Here is a 21,831-nt window from a genome sequence, read left to right on the forward strand (position 1 = left end):
TATTTTACATCTGTGATTCTTGAAAATCAGTTTCGGTCACGCAGAATGGTTTCAATAGAATTTCTAGTGAAGGTAAGAAAGCCTGCACGAGAAGCAAGCAAAAGTTCGATGAACTTTACCAGTAAAAGTACTCTGCCATAACGGCATTTATATTGTTGCTCACTGAGCAAACATACAGTGGATGTTATCGGTCAGGAGTAGAAATTGAATCCCATGGCAGTTCAAAACCCTCCCGAAGTGGAGGGAATAACCAGATCTTTTTTCTTTAAAATCACAGGTGGACTAGTGGATAAATTTTTTATTAAGGAAAAAAAAAAAAAAAAAGGCAAAGGAAGCTCACACGAGAAGCACTGCAACTTCAAAAAAGTTTACCGGTGAAACTACGTTATGAACATTTTTTTATGACGCCAGAACTTCCAATGTGATTCTGTCCGTGGTTCAATTAGTGATTCTAAAGAAAAAAGGTCAGGTTACCTCCCCTCCACTTTGGGAGGGTTTCAAGCTCCCGTGGAATACAACTTCTACTCCAGACCGATAACACCCACCATATGTTTACCGAGCAAGCAACAATACAAATACCATTATGGCAAAGTACTTTTACCGGTAAATTCCATCGAACTTTTGTATGCTTCTCGTGCAGGCTTTCTTTACCTTAGCCAAATTTCTTTTTTAACCAATTATTTAAGGTCGTAATCAGAGAACCTGATTACTTTGAAACTGTTCCATGCATATGACCATTGTACTTTTCTGCTGTGCTTTATTAATAATCTATTGCTTTATGGTGAAGTAGAAAACAGAGTATCACCACTATTGTGTTAAGTAGTCACTGACATTTTCCCAGAAGTCAACAAGGACACTATCCTGGTATAGACCACTGATATTTTGAGTTACAAGCTCATATTACGTCTTAACATTTAATACCACAAGATACATGGTTAACTGGCTACTCTCATTCCCTTTTTTGGGAATGAGGGTAGCCTTGTACATGCAAAGTTTTTACAGCTCTGGCTAAGAGAGAAGTTTATTTTTAATTTTTTTCTGTTTTATTAACTTAACTTGGCATATTAATTTATTTTCTAGAGCAGCTTTATATTCCTAGTTACAATACTTAGTTTAATTTTTAACTTCGATAGAGATTTTCTAGGTTATTACTTAGTATCGGTAAGGGTATCCAATCCACATGTTTTATAACTTTTGCAGCTCCAGCGAACGTTAAGTTTTTAGCTGTATTTAACCGCTTTATTAATTTAACTGTAATATTATATTATTTTCTATAAGCAGCTTACAGATCTGGACAAGATCTTTGGTTACTTCTGAATTTAGACACGCGAGATTTTGCAAGTTAATTAATACTGTCCATAGATTTACTGTTCGTAACTTGCCGCCATTGTTATACAATATGTTATATCCTGGACTAGATAGCATTAGCATAATACAGTACGTAATATTATCAATTAATCAATAAAATTTATTCACCTTGTTAAACTTCTTTGTCAATTCAATTGTACTTTTTAACTAAATACATATAACGACGACTCAGATTTTACACACGTAACATTATTATTTAATACATAACTTCATATGGAAGTTATATAACGAAACTCAGAGATAATACTTAATACTGAAAAAAAAAAAATAAATAAATAAATAAAATAAAATATATATATATATATATATAGTGGAACTTCTCTATTACGAACTTCTATTTAACGAATTTCTCTATATTACGAATTTTTTCGCAAAACACTGCACCTTGAAACAAAATTACATGTAAAATTAACCCCATACAGTGATGTGTTAGTCTCTCTATAACGAATTTTTAAAAAAAATTAGTAAAAGCATTTTTGAAGATTTTCAAGCATTCACTGCTAGACGGCCACTCAAATATACGGCCTCCTTCCCTCCGAAATTACGCATTAGCATCTGGAATTAATCATCCTTTTAGTGAATACTTGTAGGCATTGATGCCTGTAGGAGGGTCTTTGTTTCCTTTTGTTACAGTAATTAAACCAAATGGGTTTTCTTAAAAGTGGTTGTAAACTTTACAATAGGGTAGATTTGTCGATTGATGTTGGCTCAGGGGAAAACGAAATTCGCTGCAGTAAACTTGGCATGCTGCAGCGGCAATATATAGAATGCTACCATAGTCAATTTTTAGTAATGCTTACTGAGTGACATTCGCTTCTCACCTCAACTGTACCACGTGACCTTCCTATCAATCATTATATGATATGTCCATTTTCATCTAAAAGGACTCACAGTAGATGGTTTTCAGGAATTTTTTTTTATTTTAATTTAGTTCATCATAAATCACATTAAGCTATATACTCTTGTATTTTTTTTTTCCTAAAAGGTAACATACAGCATACATTAATCATAAATTTTCTTTCGTGTATATATGAATGAAAGCAGAATAAAAGAAATTCACAAAATCGTATCTTTCTTTAATCGACAATCAATTTTAAATGCAATTGAAGAAGGAGCAGACAAGAAGCGAATTAAGTTGTGAATATACGAAGATATCGATAAAGTTGTTCTAAAATGGGTGCAATTGATATGTGAAAAGAAAATACCAATATCGGGCCTAAGAATTAAGCAACAAGCTCTGAAATGTGCACAGTCCCTTGGACATAGAGAATTTAATGCAAGTACTGGGTGGCTAGATAAATTTAAGAAGTGCCACAGAATTGTGGAAAACGTTATTTGTGGAGAAAGTGTTAATGTAAGCGAAGAAGATTGCAACAGTTGGAGGAACAATACCTTAAAGAAGATTTTGAAAGAATATGAGCGTAAGGATGTTTTTAATGCTGACAAAATGGGTTTTAAAACAAAATGGGTTTTAATTCGGTAAACATTCTTTTAAATGTTTACCGAATAGAAAACTTGCTTTTAAGGATGATAAATGTTTTGGCGGAAAACAAAGCAAAGAAAGAAAGAAAGAAAGAAAGAAAGAATCACTGCACTAGTTGGAGCAAATATTGCAGGAAGTGAAAAATTAAGACAAAAATTAAGTTGTGTATATACAAAAATGTTGATAAAGCTGTTCTAAAATGGGTGCAAATGATACGTGAAAAGAATATACCAATATCACGAATCAGTCATTGGAATATCAAAAGACCCAAGATGTTTTAGACAGACAAAATCTTTGGAAGTTGACCACACCTTTCATAAAAAAGCATGTATGACGAGTGATATTTTTGAAGAATGGATATTAAAACTAGACAAGCAATATAACAAAAGAAAAATGAAAATCGTGTTGAAAATCGTAACCGACAACTGTCTGGCACATCCTGCCAGTATATCTGCCAAACTTAAAATTGTAACATCAAAACTCCAGCCAATGGACCAAGGCATTATTAAAAATTTTAAATTTCATTACCGAAAGAGAATAATGGTTGTCAATGCATTATGAGAAAATAGAAACTTGGAGGTTACAATTAAACTTAGAGATTGCATCTCTGAACTGGCAAATTTTTGGACAAATGATGTCACTGAATACACTATTCAAAATTGTTTTTCGAAAGTGGGATTTGCATTCAATACATAGGTCGAACAACAACTGGACGAACAAGATGAACTGCTCCTTTCACAACTGAAAATCTTTTGGACATTATTAGAATCGTCCGGAAACATTGAAAATGAAATAACACTGGATAGTTATGTTTATGTAGATCACAGCAGAACATCCAAATGAAGATGAAATACTGCTGAACAGTGTTAGATGCGACCAAGATCACGAAGAAATTAACGATGACGCTGAAGGCACTTCAGAACAACCCATAGAAAAGCCAACTCGCGAAGAAATGATTAATGCTTTTAAAACGGTTCGTATGGCTCTACAGTGTTGTGAAAATGTTCCTAATAATGTTTTTAATGCTCTGAACAAATGTGAGGTTTTCTTTGAGAATTAGACAATTTTTTAATTGTACTGTGCAAAACGAAAATTACAGATTTTTTTTTTTAAATTGCAATACTTACCGGCAAAAATTGTGTAAAAATAATTTAAATAAGTATGTTTTTGAAATAAAATACATTAAAAATAAATGTAGATTCATTTTCATTTTCTAATTAGATAACAATTTCTAATAAAAAAAAAAAATATATTCTCTGTATAACAAATTTTTTTGCTGGATTTATCCAATTCCTTATAGGGAAGTTCGACTGTACACATATATATATGTATAGTGTTATAACTGCATTGGGATATAAGTTTAGGGTTATAATTTTAAACTGAAATTGAAATCATGACTAAGACCAGAGAAGCAAAGCAAAAGGCTAAATTTATTGAGAGTGCTGCGGTTCAGGGGAGAATTGAAGGGACAGCTGCCCTCTGAACCAGAACCTTTAAAATGCACTGCCTGTTTGATGTTTGTGGATCAATCAGCTACGGGACATGATATTGCCAAGGGGTATGTCTTTGTGTGCGTGCGTGCGTGATGCAAGGACTGTGAGGAAATCAGGCAACAACTCAGTGTTATAGGCCTATATCAGAGCTTGAAGGACAGGGTGGATGCCCTCGAAAGATCTAAATTGAGGAGCCCATTAAGCTCTCAGCTGTCCACATCAATGCCAGAGCTTGCACTTGATCATCAAGCAACACAATGGCAACCCCCAAGACAGAATGCGCTGGTCCCACAGGAACTAGTAGTTATCGGTGACTCTATTGTCAGGGAAACGGAAACTAAACTGGGTAAAAAGGATAGGTGGAAGAGGACCAGGGTATGTCTGCCAGGGTAAAGACATGACGTTGTAGAGCAGATATCTTTTAAGGGCACAAAAGTGATATTGTTGTACACAAAAGGTGTTACCGTTGGCTAATAATATTAAGACCGGCAGAAGTACTTAACAAGTGCTGGTCACTGTTGAAAGAAAAGCAGTGAATTAGGGTTGAATTTGAAAGTGTCTGCAATTCTGCCCAGACATAATAGAAGGAAGTACATGATGAGAGCCTTGTCGATCAATACGGCCCTGGACAGACTGTGCAAGGCACAAGGGGTAGAACTTTTCTCAGCCTAGTCTGTTAACAGGAGAGAGTGATTCTACAGGGATAGGATACATTTAAATAGAAAGGGTGCATGAATATTTGCTGATGCTATCGAGGCAATATTAAGTGGGTTGGAAAACTGCTAGCTTGGGGGGATACAAAGACGAATAGATTAACAGTAGCTGCTGGCAGAGGTTAGCATTAGTAGAGGCATTTGATGCAAGAAAGCAAGCTTATGCAGCATCAGCCAAAAAAAAAAAAAAAAAAACCACTTCCACTTCACCCCTCTGTTCGTTCAAAATACCTGTCCAGCTGAGACTTAAACTTATTTAGGCTATCAACTTCCACAACAAGGGATGGAAGTCTGTTCCACCAACCAACCACCCGCTGGCTAAAGGCAAATTTCCGCACGTCTATCCTACCTCTGTCTTTCCTCAATTTGAATTTATGCCCTCTCAGGTGATTATTCGGAGCGAGAGGAAGAATCTCATCAGCATTGAGCATGCTCAAACCATCAAAGGCTTTATACACCTCTATCTGATCACCTCACTGGTGCCTAGTCTCCAGACACTGTAATTTGCAAAACTTAAGCCTTTCTTCGTAAGAGCACCCCTTTGTTCCATTCACTAATCTTGTTGCCCTTCTCTGTACTCGTTCCAGCAGCTCTACATCCTTCTTGAAATGAGGCCTCCAGACCTGTATACAGTACTCTAGGTGTGGTTTGATTTTGATTTGATTTTAGGTTTATTGGCGCAAAAACAACTAAGGTTATACTGCGCCAGGAAACGATTAAAATAACAATAAAGATAAATTCTGGTAACCTTTAAAAAGGTTACCTCGTCAAATTGTTATTTTTATATATATATAAATATATATAAGGCAATATAAGTTTAAAAATTAATGAGCCAATTTATATATGTGTGTATATATTAATAGCTTGTAAAAACTTAAAAACTGCTGACACGTGGTCGTTGTCTGATAAAATCTGACTGAGTGTATAAGGCTCAGTCCGATGAGTAAAAGCGGTAAAACATATATTGCGAACATGGGTAAAATTAACACAATCTATTAAAATATGCTTTAAAGTTAAAACGGTGTCGCAAGACTCACACATAGGAGGGTCAACCGACCTCAGCAGAAAAGAATGTGTCACATGACTGTGTCCTATGCGGAGACGAGCAAGAACAACTTCCTCGCTCCGATTCCTGCGCAGACTAGACTGCCATGTTTCTATTACAGGCTTTATTTGATATAATTTATTTGTTCTCTGTCTGTGCCATAGTTCTTGCCATTGGAAATATATCTTGTTGTGTATTATTTGCCTGTAGTCTGCATAGGGGCTGACAGGCAACGATTACGAGTGGGTGTTGCTGATTTGGCTGCAGCGTCAGCCAAATCATTTCCCTTTATCCCAATGTGGCTAGGAATCCAGCAGTAGCGGATATCAAACTTGTATTCATGAAGAGAATGTATCTTCTGCTGAACCCGACAAAGAACTGGATGAGAATTGTGTCTCAGAGATAATAAAACCTGTAATACACTCAAAGAGTCAGAATATATTATTGACCTTTGGAATTGACAAGTTCGAATGTGATTCAAGGCTAGCTGTATAGCATACAGCTCTGCAGTCTATATGCTGGATTCAGGAGGAATCTGCTGAGATATTATAGTGTTCGGAAAGACAGCAGCAGATCCTACGCACTATTCAGACTTCGAGCCGTCTGTGTAAACGGGCAGGAAGTCTGAGTGCTCAGCTTGGTGTGCAGAGTAGAGCTGCTGGTAGACAGATGATGAGGTCTCAGACTTTACCCATTTCTTAAGGGAAAAGTCGCACGGTGGGGGATGGGCATGCCAGGGTAGAGGAATTTCTTTTCGTGTTTGTGCAACCTTGTTTACCATGATATTAAACTCTCTGAGTAGCTCTTGGACACGACTGCCAAAAGGTCGGTTGGCAGTCTTACGGGTATTGTACAAGTTTTCCCAACGTGGCTCAAAAACGGATGTCCACGTAGGATGGTCTGGCAGGGATTTCAACTTTAAAGCATAGTTTAAAGACAACTGCTTACGTCGAAGGGATAATGATGGTTCGTTTGCTTCGAAGTATAAGCTCTGGACAGGAGATGTGTGATATGCTCCAGTAGCGATACGGATGGCCTGATGATGGACAGGGTCAAGCCATCGAAGGGCAATGTCTCTGGCTGAGGAGTATACCCGGGCCCCGTAGTCTAATTTGGGTCATACAAGTGCACGGTAAAGCCGTAGTAGTGTGCATCGATCTGCTCCCCAACGCGTGGAGGAGAGAGAGCGGAGAATATTTAGTCCCCTTGTGCATTATGTACGAAGTTGACGAAGATGTTCGAGAAAGGTCAACTTTTTATCAAACACAAGTCCCAAGAATTTTGTGTCTGACACTACTGGAATACCATTTTGTCCGAGCCTTAATTCAGGTTCAGGATGAAGATTACGCTTGCGACAAAAGTGTACGCAAACGGTCTTCTCCGGCGAGAACCTGAAGCCAATAGCAAGTGCCCAGGAATTAAGACGATCAATGGCTTTCTGCAGTTGTCTTTCAATAACCCTCATGTTGCATGACTGACAAAATATACTAAAGTCATCAACGTAGAGGGCACAGTTTACAGTTGGAGGAAGTTGTTCTGTGATGAAACTGACTTTGATGGCAAAAAGCATGACACTTAATACTGATCCTTGTGGTACTACCTCCTCTTGGCTGAAGGAACGAGAGAGTGAGGATCCCTCTAGGTGTGGCCTGACCATTGCCTTATACAAGGGAATAATCACCTCCTTATCCCTGCTAGAACAATTCCTATATCATTGACAATACACCATGAGCTACTCTTGCAGCCCGTCTGCACTGCTCAGAGAACTTCATTTCTGCCTGCACAACCGCCCCCAGGTCCCTTTCATTCTCTACCACTGTCAGTGTAGTACCACAGATTTGCCCATCTGCTCAACCTTTCCAGATCCTATTGCAGCAGCATAGTGTCAGTAGTGTCCTTGACAACCCTGCCTACACTTGTATCGTCTGCAAACTTTGACATTAAGCTTGATATACCATCATCAATATCATTTATGAATACAGAAAACAATAATGGACCCAACACTGAGCCCTGAGGTACTCCACTAATAACATCAGTCCAGGACGAGCAGTGTCCATTGATTACCACTCTCTGTCTTCTCCCCCTCAGCCCCCCCTTTATCCACAGCAGCAATTTGCCTCCAATGTCACACTGCTCCAATTTGTGCAGCAGTCTTCCATGTGCAACAGTATCAAAAGCCTTTCTAAGATCCAAATATATAATATCAAAGTTATTCCCTGCATCCAGTTCCTTTGTGACTGCATCATAGTACCCAATCAAATTGGCCAGGCAAGACTTCCCCTTAACAAAACCATTCTGTGTCCGAGCTATAACTGAAGTCTTGTCTAAATGATCCTGCAGTGCTTCTTTAACTAGTGCTTCCATTAATTTTCCTGGAACAGAAGTTAAACTCACAGGTCTATAATTACTTGTGTCAGCCTTGATCCTCCTTTGTGAATTGGGGTCACATTTGCATATCTCCAGTCTGTGGGTTCCTCCACTGAGTCCAAAGAAGCTCTCATAATTATGGCTAAGGTTTTGCTTACTTCCTCTGCTGCCTCCATTAATATAACTGGATAGATCCCATCCACCCCGGGTGCCTTTCTTGTGTTTATCTTCAACAATTTCTCTTCCACTTTTCTCTCAGTTATTACAAGATTCTCTAGCTTACTGCTCGAGTTGAATACACCTCTGGCCTTCCCCTCGTTAAATAACTCCTCATGTGTGAATGTCAATGCAAAATATTCATTTAGTTTGTTAGCTACCTGAGCAGGATCATCAACAGTTGACCCATCGATATCAAAAAAGGTGAAAGTGATTCTTGCATTGCTTCTATTGGAATGAGTAGCAGCCATAAAACAAGATGCAGGGTATTTCGGAGACTGTTGGGAGTCATTGCGGTACAGGTAAACACATGGGTTGTGTTGGGGTAGCTAAGATAGCAACAGGTGCATGTATAATTGAGTGTACACTAATGCTAGGAGTTTGTTAAATAAATTTGATGAATTTGAGGTGTTGGTCAAAACATCAAAGGCAGATATTGTTCGGATATCAGAGACGTGATGTATCACAGATATAAGGAACGCAGAACTGGAATTTGGGGAGTGCAATGTCTACAGGAAGGATAGACAGGAGAGGAAGGGAGGAGGGGTTATACTATTAGTTAAGAAACACACAAAATCGAAGGAAGTGCAGTCAGTCAACATCGCTGGACAGTGCAGTGTCTAATCAGCTTGGTGTGACATAAGCACTGGGAGATCAAAATTGAGATTTGGAGTGTGTTATAAGCCTAATGATTCTGATGAGTATAATGAGCAATTGTGCAGAGGAATACATTGGGCCAGTAAATCTGAATGTCTTATAATGGGGGATTTTATCTTTTCAGACATTGACTGGAATTTGTGGGTTGGTCACTCACACATTAGCAAGGCTTTTGTGGATTTATCTGATGATTGTTTTCTACATCAGAATGTTCGGGAGCCAAATAGAGCGAGTAATACTCTTGATCTGATTATCAGTAGTGATCCTTCATGCATTAAGAATCTGCAGATAAAGGAACCACTAGGCGGCAGTGATTACAGTGTACTCAAGTGGGATTTACTCAAAGGGGTAACTACCATACGGGTAAAAGGAAGGGTTTTTGCTTTCGTAAAGGCGACTACAAAGGTCTGAGACAGTTTTTAAATTCTATACAGTGGGACCAACTGATGATGTTACCAACAGCAAATTCAAAATGGAAAGCATTCAAAAAATTAATCTTGGAAGCTACTAGGCTTTACATACCAACTAAGAAATATTGTTCAAAGTTTAGGCCTAAATGGATGTCAGCTGAGCTAATGAGACATGTGGCAGAGAAGAAAAATACATGGGATACATATAAACTGGTCTGTAACCAAGTCACAAAGGAGATTAGACAGGCAAAGGCAGATTATGAGAAATCTTGGGCAAAGGATGCAAACAAAAACAGCAAAGAGTTCTTTACCTATGTAAACTCTAGAAGGGAATGAATCAGATTGGTCCACTTGATATTGTTGGTTCAACTGGTGATGATCCTGCTCAGGTAGCTACCAAACTAAATGAATATCTTGCATCTACATTCACACATGAGGAGTTATTCAGAGAGGGGAATGCCAGAGGTCAACTCTGGCAGTAAGCTAGATAATCTTGTAATAAATGAGAGTAAAGTGGAAGAGAAAATGTTGAAAATAAACATAAGAAAAGGCACCTGGGCGGATGAGATTTATCGAGTTATATTAAAGGAGGCAGCAAAGGAAGTAAGCAAACCCATAGGCATAATTATGAAAGCTTCCCTGGAATCAAGGATGGTACCCATGGACTGGAGACATGCAAAGGAGGATCAAAGGGTGAGACAAGTAATTATAGACCTGTTAGTTTAACTTCTGTTCCAGGGAAATTAATGGAGGGTTAAAGAAGCACAGCAGGATCATCTAGACAAGACTTCAGTTATAGCTCAGACACAGCATGGTTTTGTTAAGGGGAAGTCTTGTTTGACCAATTTGATTGGATACTATGATGTGGTCACAAAGGAACTGGATGCAGGGAATAACTTAGATATCATATATTAAGATCTTAGAAAGGCTTTTGATACTGTTGCACATAGAAGAGTGCTGCACAAATTGGAGCAGTGTGGCACTAGAGGAAAAATTGCTGCCATGGATAAATGAATGGTTGAGTGCAAGACGACAGGGAGGTAGTAATCAATGGACACTGCCCTTCGTGGACTAATGTTATAAGTGGAGTCCCTCAGGGTTCAATGTTGTTTTTTGTATTTATAAATGATACTGATGATGGTATATCAGGCTTAATGTCCAAATTTGCAGACGATAAGAAGGTTGGAAGGGTTGTGAAGGACACTAATGACAGTATGCTGCTGCAACAGGAGCTAGAAAAGTTGAGCAGATGGGCTGAGAGGTTGCAAATGAAGTTTAACATTGACAAATGTAAAGTACTACATATGGGAAGAAGTAACCCCAGAGTAACATATCAACTCTGTGGTACTACACTGACAGCGGTAAAGAATGAAAAGGATCCGGGGGTAATAGTGCAGGCATATATGAAATTTTCTGAGCAGTGCAGACGGTCTGCAAGAGTAGCTCATGGTGTCTTGTCAAAGATATACAGGAATTTTTCTAGCAGGGATAAGGAGGTGATTATCCCCTTGTATAATGCAATGGTTAGGTCACACTTTGAGACTGTATACAGGTCTGGAGGGCTCATTTTAAGAAGGATGTAGAGCTGTTGGAACGAGTACAGAGAAGGGTAAAAAGATTAGAGAATGGAACGAAGGGTTGCTCTTATGAAGAAAGGCTTTAGTTTTGCAGATTACAGTGTCTGGAGACTAGGCACTTGTGAGGTGATCTGATTGAGGTGTATAAAGCCTTGAATGGTTTGAGCATGTTCAATGCTGATGAGATTCTTCCTCTAGCTCAGAATAATCACTTGAGGGCATAAATTCAAATTGAGGAAAGACAGTTGTTGGATAGATGTGCCGAAGTTTGTCTTTTGCCAGTGGGTAGTTGATTGGCGAACAGACTTTTATCTTTTTTTGTGGAAGTTGACAGCCTAAATAAATTAAAGCTCAGCTGGACAGGTATTTAAAACCAACGGAGTGGTGAAATGGGAGCGGGCTTTTTTTTTTTTTTTGGGGTGATGCTGCTTAAGTTTCCTTTCTTTCATCGCATGCCTCTACTAATGCTAACTGCTTAAACAAACAATTATCAAAATTTTGGTAAAATTCTTAAAAGTATTTTATTTTGACTGAAATACAACTCATGAATATATATAATGACTTTCACAATGAATTTTCTTATTTATTTTAATGTGTCCTGTGGTTATTTGTAAATTTATTGCAAAGAACCCCATAATTACCTCCTTTTTCACTGTCATAATGTGAAGCATCGAACTGAGCATCTTCGCTTGGTAACTGGACACTGGCAATAAGCAAGTGATTTTGTTCATCTGACCTATATAGAAAAATAAGAAAAAAAAAAAAAAAGAAAAAGATATATTACACACACACACACACACACACATATATATATATATATATATATATATATATATATATCAAAGATGAAATGCATAGTAATAAGAATAGCACAGCTGTTCGAAGTGAATAAACCATCAACTCAACGTGGTAGAACACTTTTCTAAATCTAAAAATAATTTCTAAGAAATATCTTGACAGACTGAAGATTCTACCTGTCAAGATATTTAGAAAATATAGAGACTACCATTTTTTGGTAGTCTTTATTTCTTCTATTAAAAGTTTTAAATACTCTACACTTACTTTCAGTTATTACAGAAATTAATCTTCTTTTTTTTTAATAAGTAAAATTAGCCAACTGTAGTGAGACCATTAGTGTGGCACTGTTGGGTCGAAACTATTATTATAACGAGGTCAGCAGGATCTCTTTAGAAATATATGTGTCTATAATCAGTAGAAATATATGTCACGGACATGTAGATGAACTGAGACAGTGAAGAAAAATGCATGAAATACATATAAATATCAGGCAATATGGTTGATATAAAGAAGCCCTAATTCAAGTCACAAAGGAGACAACTTAAGGCAGATAATGAGAACTCTTTGGCAAAAGATGCAAAGAAAAACACCAAAGACTTGTTAATTTATGTAAACACTAGAAGGAAGGAAACGAATCAACACTGGTCCACCATATATGAATGGATTAAAAATGATGATCCTGCTCTGGTTACTGATAAATGGAATGAATATTTTGCAGCTACATTCATGCATGGGGGATTTTTTATGAGTGGGGATAATATAATTTTATCAAACTCTAATAGGGAGCTAAATGATGTTGATAACTGAGAGGGAAGTGGAAGAAAAACTGTTGAAGCAAAATATAAAAAAGGCAACTGGGGTGGATGAGATCTATCTGGTATATTCAGGGAGGAAGCAAGGAGATAAGCATATCCTTAACCCTAATTATGAGAGCATTCTTGGACTCAAGGGAAGTTCCATAGACTGGATATATCCAAATATCAGCAATTCACAAAGTGGGATCAAAGGATGATGAGGAATTACTGATTTCTTAGTGTCCAGGGAAAATAAAGGAGTCACCACTTAAAGAAGTAAAGCAGAACCATCTAGACAGGGTGTGCAGTTATACATCAGTCACGGCATGGATTTGTTAAGGGGCAATCTTGTCTGACTAATTTGATTGCATATTATGATGCAGTAACAAAAGAAATCCAAATATCATATATTTGGATTTCAAAAAAGCTCTTGATACTGTTTGCACATAAAACACTGCTGTATGAATTGGAGCAGTGTGGCATTAAGGCCAAGTAACTGTTAAGGATAAAGGAATGATTGCGTGGGAGAAGCCAGAGAGTGGTTATCAATGGACTCTGCTCTTCGTGGACTAATATTACGATGAAGTCCAGAAGGGTTCGGGTACCAGGCTCGTTGTTTTCTGTACTTATTAATGATATTGATTATTGACAAAAGTACATCAGGTTTAATGTCCAAGTTTGAAGATGATACAAACGTTGATGGCAGAGTGGGGGATGGGACATTCATCAATGTATGCCACTGCTAAAGATCTACAAAAATTAGGCAAATAGGCAGAAAAATGGCAATACAAGTTTAACAGGGACAAATGCAAGGTACTACATATAGGTAGCAGTAATCCCTGGTTAACATACCAACCATGTGGTAAGCAGTAACATACCAAGTGCATAGTGGAAAATGAAAAAATACCAAGTGGTAACTGTGTAATCAGATATGGAGTTCTCTGAATGAGACTGCTGCCATGATAGATCATATTTGATTTTCTCAATGATATACAGGAATTTTGCTAGCAGGGATAAGGAGGTGATTATTTAATTGTACAAGACAATGGTCAGGCCTTTTAAGTACTGCATACAGGTCTGGAAGCCTGATCTTAGGAAGAATGTAGAGCTACTGAATGGCTGCAGAGAAGGGTAACATGACTGGTGAGAGAAACAAAGGGGTACTCTTATTAACAATTGCTTCAGTTCTGCAAACTGTAGCATCTTGAGAGATTGGGTGTTAAGGGTTCTAGCTTGAGTAAGCTCAATGCTGATGAGAATCTTCCTCTTGCAGACTAACTCATGAGGGGACAAATTTTAATTGAGGAAACAACTTCTATCTTTTGTTGTTTAAGTATATAGTGTGATTAAATTCAGGGGATTGCTAGACAATTCCCAATTCCCAGACAATTACTGGAGAAGAGAGACAGGTGATGTGACATCCCCACACCTGTGGGTTTGGGGAGATCTCATGTCACCTGTCCTGAGGTTGATGCTGTAGAAACTTGATTTCTTGAATCATTTGCCACCACCAATACTAATGCCTCTACTTAAAATTTTATACTTTCACAACTCTGGCTTGTGTCACCGTTGGGTTGACAAAGAAGGAAATGGGAGAGAGAAGAGGGGGAAAAGAAAAAAAAACCTACTTCCAGAAAAAACTGCTTCAACATTTGTATATTTCACAGAAATAAGTGCACTATCATATAAGAATAATAGCTCCTGATTTATCTCATTTCTTAGGAAATGGAGCAAATATTGAAGAACTTTTATTATATCTAAAACATATTGGCTTGTACAGAGGCATATAATTTAACCTCTCTAACAATATGCTTTTTGTGAATTAACAATGAATGGACACAATTTCACTTTAGTAGCCCTTGTGTTGTTAAACCAAATAACAACATAAGAATAATATAAAGTGAAGCATGGAATTTACTAGCCAATATGTTCAGTGACAGCAAGATACTTTAATGACTGCTCCCATCACTGGTCACTATTTCAATCAATACAAAGTGTATGACTACATTAATGTCTTATTTGTGGGCCAAGCTGTGCAGAGCTGTTTGGAAATATTGTACCTATACTGGCACCTTGCAGACATAAGTATAACATTATATTTTCATCAAATCTGTATCTTTGAGATGGAAGTAGGGCAAAATTACATACAAGTTTTAAGCGTTTGGTTAAGTGGTGTGTGTGTGTGTGTGTGTGTGTGCGTGTGCGTGTGCGTGTGCGTGCGCGCGCACGCACTCTGGTGTTTAAAGAAAGTGCATCACCTAGGAATTTCACATTTCTAACCCTTTTTCACAATGGTATGTTACATTAATGACTAGCATCACAATTAGAAATATAAACAAAAGATATTTATTAATCGTTAAGGCAAAGCTAAGTAATATTTGACAGGTGCTCTCAAAATATTCCAAAATTAGCATTTCCAACCTTTATACAACAGTTTTGCTAAAATTATGGCTGAAATGTTATCAGAAGCCCTTAATTTGCTTCAGTTTATCATTTGGAAAACAAAATGAAAAGTTCACCAAATGCAAACTAATATTTAGTTAAACTGCATCTGACCCTGATGACAGCAGCACACTGTCGCTGCATTTACAAGGTCAATTTCTGAAGATAATCAACTGATAGTTCATGGTCCCAAACACGAATTATGGCTTCCTGAAGTTCGCAAAGGGTCTTTGGTTTCTTTCTGGCAACTGCAGATTCCACACGATGCCAACAGTTCTCTATAGGATTCAGGTCTTGGCTGGGCTGTTTCCTGACCAGCTAACAGATGTAAAGGACTGTTCTTCAACCATTTTACCACCTGTAACAAATGTAAAAACATTACTGCCGGAATTCTAAGGCAGAAATGAAGCTAAAATAACTACACAAGTGCCTACTTACACCTTTCATCCAATGACAAGGAACAGTCTTCCTGAAAGATGCAGTTACTTGGCAGGTTGAAATGGCCTCTAATGGTTGGCAGCAATTTCTCTTCCAATATAGACAGGTATCCATTGGCATTTACGGAAACTTTTATGAACTAAAGGTGACCTCCTCTGCGATACGAAATGCACCCTCATATCATTTGGCTGGTGCAGAATTTCACTTTAGACATCACATAGTCTGGATGGTATTCTTCACCATGTCTATGGCGAATCGTTTGTCTCCCATCAGAGCCATTCAGATCAAATTTCCCTTCCATCTGCGAAAATAACTCGACTTCCACTGCTCAGGGGCCCATTTGACATGCTCCTTACACCAATTAATCAGGCTTTTTTTTCATTTTTTGCGTGAGGAGGGTCTTCTTCTTAGGATGATGGGCAACAAGTCCATTTTTGAAGAGGCATCTTCTGATTGTTACTGCACTTACTATCACTCCTGTATGTTCTTCCCATTCTCTTTTCATCTCAGACGAAGAAGCTTTATAGTTTTCAAGGCACACGTGCTTCAGAACGCAATCCTGTTTTGGCTTAGAGACTCGTTTGCATCCAGTTCCTTTTATCCTATCAGCAGAACCAGTATTCTTGAGTTTGGAAAGAAATCTACTCACTGTCAACTGATTACAAGGCACCCTATAAGCAATATGATGGGAAGAACATCCTTTCTCACGTAGAGCAACAACAGCACTCTTCTTCATGGCGTCAACTATAAGTAACTCGCCTTTCTGACAAAAGCAAGGAATGACTGCAACTCTTGCAGAGCGTGCTTATATAGCTGAAAGTAACAGCTGATGCAATATTACATCATCACCTACGCGTGTCAATCTTAATTGATGCATTCTGTAAGAAATATTGCCACATACTTATGTTATTTGGATGACAATTACAATTTTAAGGGGTGATGCACTTTCTTTCACCACCAGTGTGTGTGTGTTCAAAGTAGCACATGTGGAGAGCAGTAGAATGTATACCACTGGCACAGATCCTAGAACAAAACCACTGTGACCAACTATGTTTATTCTCTGTTGTCTGAGGTGAATGTCTCTTTATGTTGCTAAATTTATTCACAGAAAGCTTCAGTCAATGATCTATTTGTGATGTATCCCCACCCTTTTATTTCTATAAGAAATTTAATATTATGTAATCTTATTTTGGAAAGTGAATCTTACATTAGTGAAAGAACCCCTCACCAATACAAACGGATCACAATGCAGCAACAGTGAGGTCTCAGGAAATGAAGTCTGCTTCTTTTCGAAATATCCATTTCCTCTAATTTTAAAGAGAAAGCCAAGATAAGCTTTTGTATTGTTATTATGGCTTTAACTGTGTCAAGATTCCTTTCAAGGTAGGGTACCTTTCTATAAAGAGGTACCCTGCCCTGAAAACATTTCATTTATATTGCGAGTTTAACTTATTCTATCCTTGCTTATGTTCTGTCATTTTAATTAATTTTACTCTGTTTATGTTTTTTTTTTTTTTTTTTCCCACTTTTATCTTTCAAGTGATTTTATTATTAATTAATAGGATTCCTATCCTCAAGGCCTTATAATAAAGGCATAATTTTGTTTTGTCACAGGAATGCAGTTTAAAAATACAGTTGGATGAATAAAACCAATGATGTGTACTGTTTCGGAAATACCATATAACGTTTTTTTTTTTTTTTTTTTTTTTCCCCCAGTTAGAAATTAGTAAAGGTAAATAGTGCTAGGAAAAAACCATACCCACCTTATCTGACCATCCCTTCTAATAATTTGTTGAATTCTTCCTAAAATTTATTTTGACTACCTAAACTTCTGTTTGGTGTTTTTGGAAAACACCAAACAGAAGTTTAGGTAGTTGCACCATTGCTTGTGGAAAACAGATGTTTTCCACAAGCAATCATTCTCTGGTTGAAAGCAAGTTTTTGCACATCTATACTCCATTGAACCCTTTGCAATTTATGACCCCTCATGTGTGTTTTCTGAGAAAGAAAGGATGCATCAACATTTAGTTTACTAAATCTTGTTAAACCCTCAAACACCTCAATCTGGTTTCACAGTTGTCTGGTTTTTAAGTGCAATTTGCAGAACCAAAGTGTTCCATGTAAGAGTATCTGTTTTGACTAATCGTGTTGCTCTTCTCTATACTTGTTTCAAAAAATCCACATTGTTCCCAATATGAGGTTTCTTAACCCATGTGCTGTACTCAGGATGTAGCCTAGACGTTGCCTTATAAAATGGGATGATTACCTCTCAGAAATATTTTCCCAAGAGTACTTGGAAATGTGTAATGCCTAGATATGTCAGGGTATGTAGCACAGCATGTTATTTAGCCAGCCTGGTTTTCAATAAGCTTCAGTTCTAAAGGTCTAAATATTAAATGTTCATTTTACATTTAATATTTCTTCCTTAAAAATGTAGGATTAAAGAAAGATCAGTGGTTAGGCAATGCCACTGCAAATCAAGGTGTTAGTCATTGTCAGTACAAATACAAAAACCGTTTTTAAAGAAAAGACCATAATCATTGCTGAAATTGAAAAAAAAAAAACTTCAAAATTTCCAGAAGCAACTGGAACAACATGTACTTTTAAATCAGAACTTTCCAAAGTGAGTATTTATAGTGCCCTAAGGGAGTTACAAAATTTTGGAATTGCATCAGCAATGTTCCCACTTTGATTTCTATTCAGTGTATATATTCATATTATTGACTGATAAAATTAATAATGCATTAAAAATATACAAAATTTTTTTCAAGAGGTTTCATACTTTGTGACTAGTAATGTCCAGACATGTACTTTTTTTTCTCTAAAAGCCAATCATTGATCCTAGTTGATATCAGATGGCTTTGGTAAAGATTGTATATGGCAATGCATATACAATGGCAATGATGAATCTTCCCCCACATGTAAGGGAGGAAGAGTCATCAACTTAAAGAACAAAATAACCCAGGGTAATCAAATTCGTCACAGTGTGTTGGCTTCAAAAAAGTTTGGACTGCACTGTTTAAAATTGTAGTATTAGGTTGGCAAGTAATGCAAGAAAGCAAACAACACACACACACACACACACACACACACACACACACACACACACACACACACACACACACACACACACACACACACACACACACACACACACACACACACACACACACACACCATTCCCTCAAATTCCTAAAATCAACTATTAGCTGGCTGAGAACAAACTTTCACACACCTCATGGTTGTAGTGTGAACAAGTACTATAGGTTTTGTTACCTTTCGTGTTTGGGGTTTTCATAAAAAAAAAAAAAAAAAAAAGAAGAAAACCGTGAGCACTGGGCTTTCTCAATCTATTCAAAGCATGAAACACCTAAATCAGATCTCCTTGCATATGCCCAGTTTCCAAAGGCTGCAATTTGCAAAACTGAAGCTTTCTTAATTTCTTTATAACAGCAAACCTTTCTTCCACTCACCAATCTTGTTGCCCTTCTGTTTACCCATTATAACAGTTCCACATCCTTCCTAAAATAAGGCTTCCAGACCTGAATACTCAAGATGCGGAGTAATCACTGCTTTCTACAATGGGATAACAACCTCTTCATCCCTGCTAGCAAAATTCCTATATATATCACTGACAACCCCCCCCCCCCCCCGAGCTGTCGTGACAGCCTGTTGGCACTGCACAGAGAACTTCATATTGGACTGCACAAGTATCCTGGGCTCTTTTACATTTTCCATGACCCTGAGTGCAGTACTACACAATTGGTACATAAATTTGGGCTCGGAATAATCGACTTATTCCGATTGTTCAACTACATTTTATTTATTGTATCATATCACATGACATTGTTGGAACTAAAATGGAGCCACGCAGGAGTATAAACAAAGATCCAATCACAATACAGTGGACCCCCCCCCCCCAATGCTTCACAATATTAATCCATTCCAGAAACAGATCCGTTACGATATTAATCCATTCCACAGTAAAAAATATTGTAATATGAACCCAATAATACACTGTTTTTGTTAATTCATACTACGACCCGGGACGTTGAAAATTTCTTCTTAATGCACTCTTTATATTCTCAGTTTACACAATGCTGCACATACACAAACTAAATACAGTGAATTTATATCAAATAAGCATAGCATAAAAAAATCTCTTCAACTAAAGGATGCAAAAACAAAACACACAGCAAACCCATTTATAAATGTTGCTATTGGCTGAGAGGAAGGGACATGTGATCTGGTGTGACAATTGTAAGGCCATCGTAAACAGAAATAAGTAGGCGCAGGTTAACACAATCACTGATTAGTAGAATCAGCCACTTTATAGAATCAAATTTCAAAAAATGCACTACACTTTGATTGTTATGTTTTTATGTCTCAATTTTGAATGTCTTTGTGATATTTTTCTAAAGCACATTTTGGAGTTCACTACCATAAAACAATAAAAACAATTTGCAGTTTCCAATTCATTGGGCTTTTCTGTTATTGTATCTATTATGATTGGGTAGTAAAGTTGATCTCATTGCATTTGCAATAATACCGATAGCTGGAATTGTGTGAGTTTTTACATTATTCTGGTGAAGTGTATTTCCTCTTCACTGAAATTTTCAAACATATAAAAAAAAGAATTTTCAGAATCTCCTCTTCACTTCTGTTTTTTAAGCTTCATAAACTTGTTACTGTGGATAATATTCCTCCTATTTTTGCTTATTTGAATCAGCATTTAATAGAATTAAAATTCAATTTGCAAACTTGAACACAATGACGGGTGCTTATCACAATGTATAGTGTACGGTATTTTATTATGGAGAGTCCATCATAAAGTGATTTGATCATACAGTGAATTAATCATAAAGCAAGGGTACAATGTACTTTTCGTTTAATGTGACATTGCAGTTCCTACAATACATCACATTGGGTGATATTGTAGGAACCAAATTGTCATGTGATAAGATAAAAGTATTATGTTTGGATATATATATATATATATATTTTTTTTTTTCAATGTTCCTTAATTGGCAACCCTTCCTCGCTACCCATTGATCTGCTTCTACAACTCCCAAGGAGAGTTGGAAACCCTTGGGTTGCACACCCCTTCATTCAGTTTCAGTTACCCAATCAGTTTCTCTGCACCTTCCGTAGGAACATCAACTGTTAATCCATTTGTATCTAGTGGACCAATGTAATGCTGCTTTTCTTCACCACAGAATTCTGCTTCAAGCTCGCCTAACTGCCTCTTTGACTTGAGCGCCAAGTCATCATCATCATCAGCCATTTTCAATCTACTGCAGGATGAAGGCCTCTCCAGCAACTTTCCAGTTCCTTCTGTTTTGAATGGAAGGAACTTCCATTCAAAACAGAACGCCAGAGCGACAAGTAGTTTATACCTACTAGGCACCTATATTTCCTGATAATTTATATGCATCCCACAAGTCTTATCAGTTCATCTGACATCCATTTAGGTCTATTCCTTGAACTGTGTTTGTTAGAATTTGCTGTTGATAACCTCATCAGTTGGTCCCACTGCACAAAATTTAAAAACTATCTGCGACCATTGCAGTCAGCAATGGTCGCAGATAGTTATATTTTTAAGTAAATCCCACAACAATACATTGATCACTGCTGATAATTAGATCAAGAGTACTGCTATCTCTTGTTGCCGCAATAGCGAGAGAGAGAGAATCTTTAATGCCCTTCACGGCCAAAAAGCCAGGGGTTTACATTTTTGCATGCTGGTGTAGGAAACAATCATAGAATAAATCCACAAAAAAGTCTTTCCAGTATGTGATTGGCTAACCCACAAGATCCAGTCAAAATCTGAAAGGTTTAGTCCCCAATATAAGACATTCTGATTTACTGGGCAACTCTCTATTTTTGTACAGCTTTTCATTATACTCATCGGCTGTTAGTCCTAGAACACATGACCATCCTCATTTCTGTTTTCCCAGTGCTTTTGCAACTGGCTCAACATTTTACAGGCCACCCATGTTCACTGGATACTCTGCACAGTGGACTTGGTTG

The 21,831-nt window shown here is 37.3% G+C and overlaps 1 protein-coding gene across 3 annotated transcripts in view; it reads right to left on the reverse strand.

Moving 5' to 3' along the window:
• Positions 1-21,831, reverse strand: part of Caf1-55 (chromatin assembly factor 1 p55 subunit) — a 406,164-nt gene that overhangs the window by 220,812 nt on the left and 163,521 nt on the right. For all 3 annotated transcript variants that reach the window (XM_090369421.1, XM_090369420.1, XM_090369424.1), the window contains one exon: positions 11,971-12,065. In XM_090369421.1, coding sequence (XP_090225547.1) covers positions 11,971-12,065 — 95 coding nt within the window. The remainder of the gene's footprint in view (positions 1-11,970; positions 12,066-21,831) is intronic.

The sequence above is a fragment of the Mastigoproctus giganteus genome, chromosome 3 (assembly GCF_048544385.1).
Source record: "Mastigoproctus giganteus isolate SK-2022 chromosome 3, ASM4854438v1, whole genome shotgun sequence".
NCBI lineage: Eukaryota > Metazoa > Arthropoda > Arachnida > Uropygi > Thelyphonidae > Mastigoproctus > Mastigoproctus giganteus.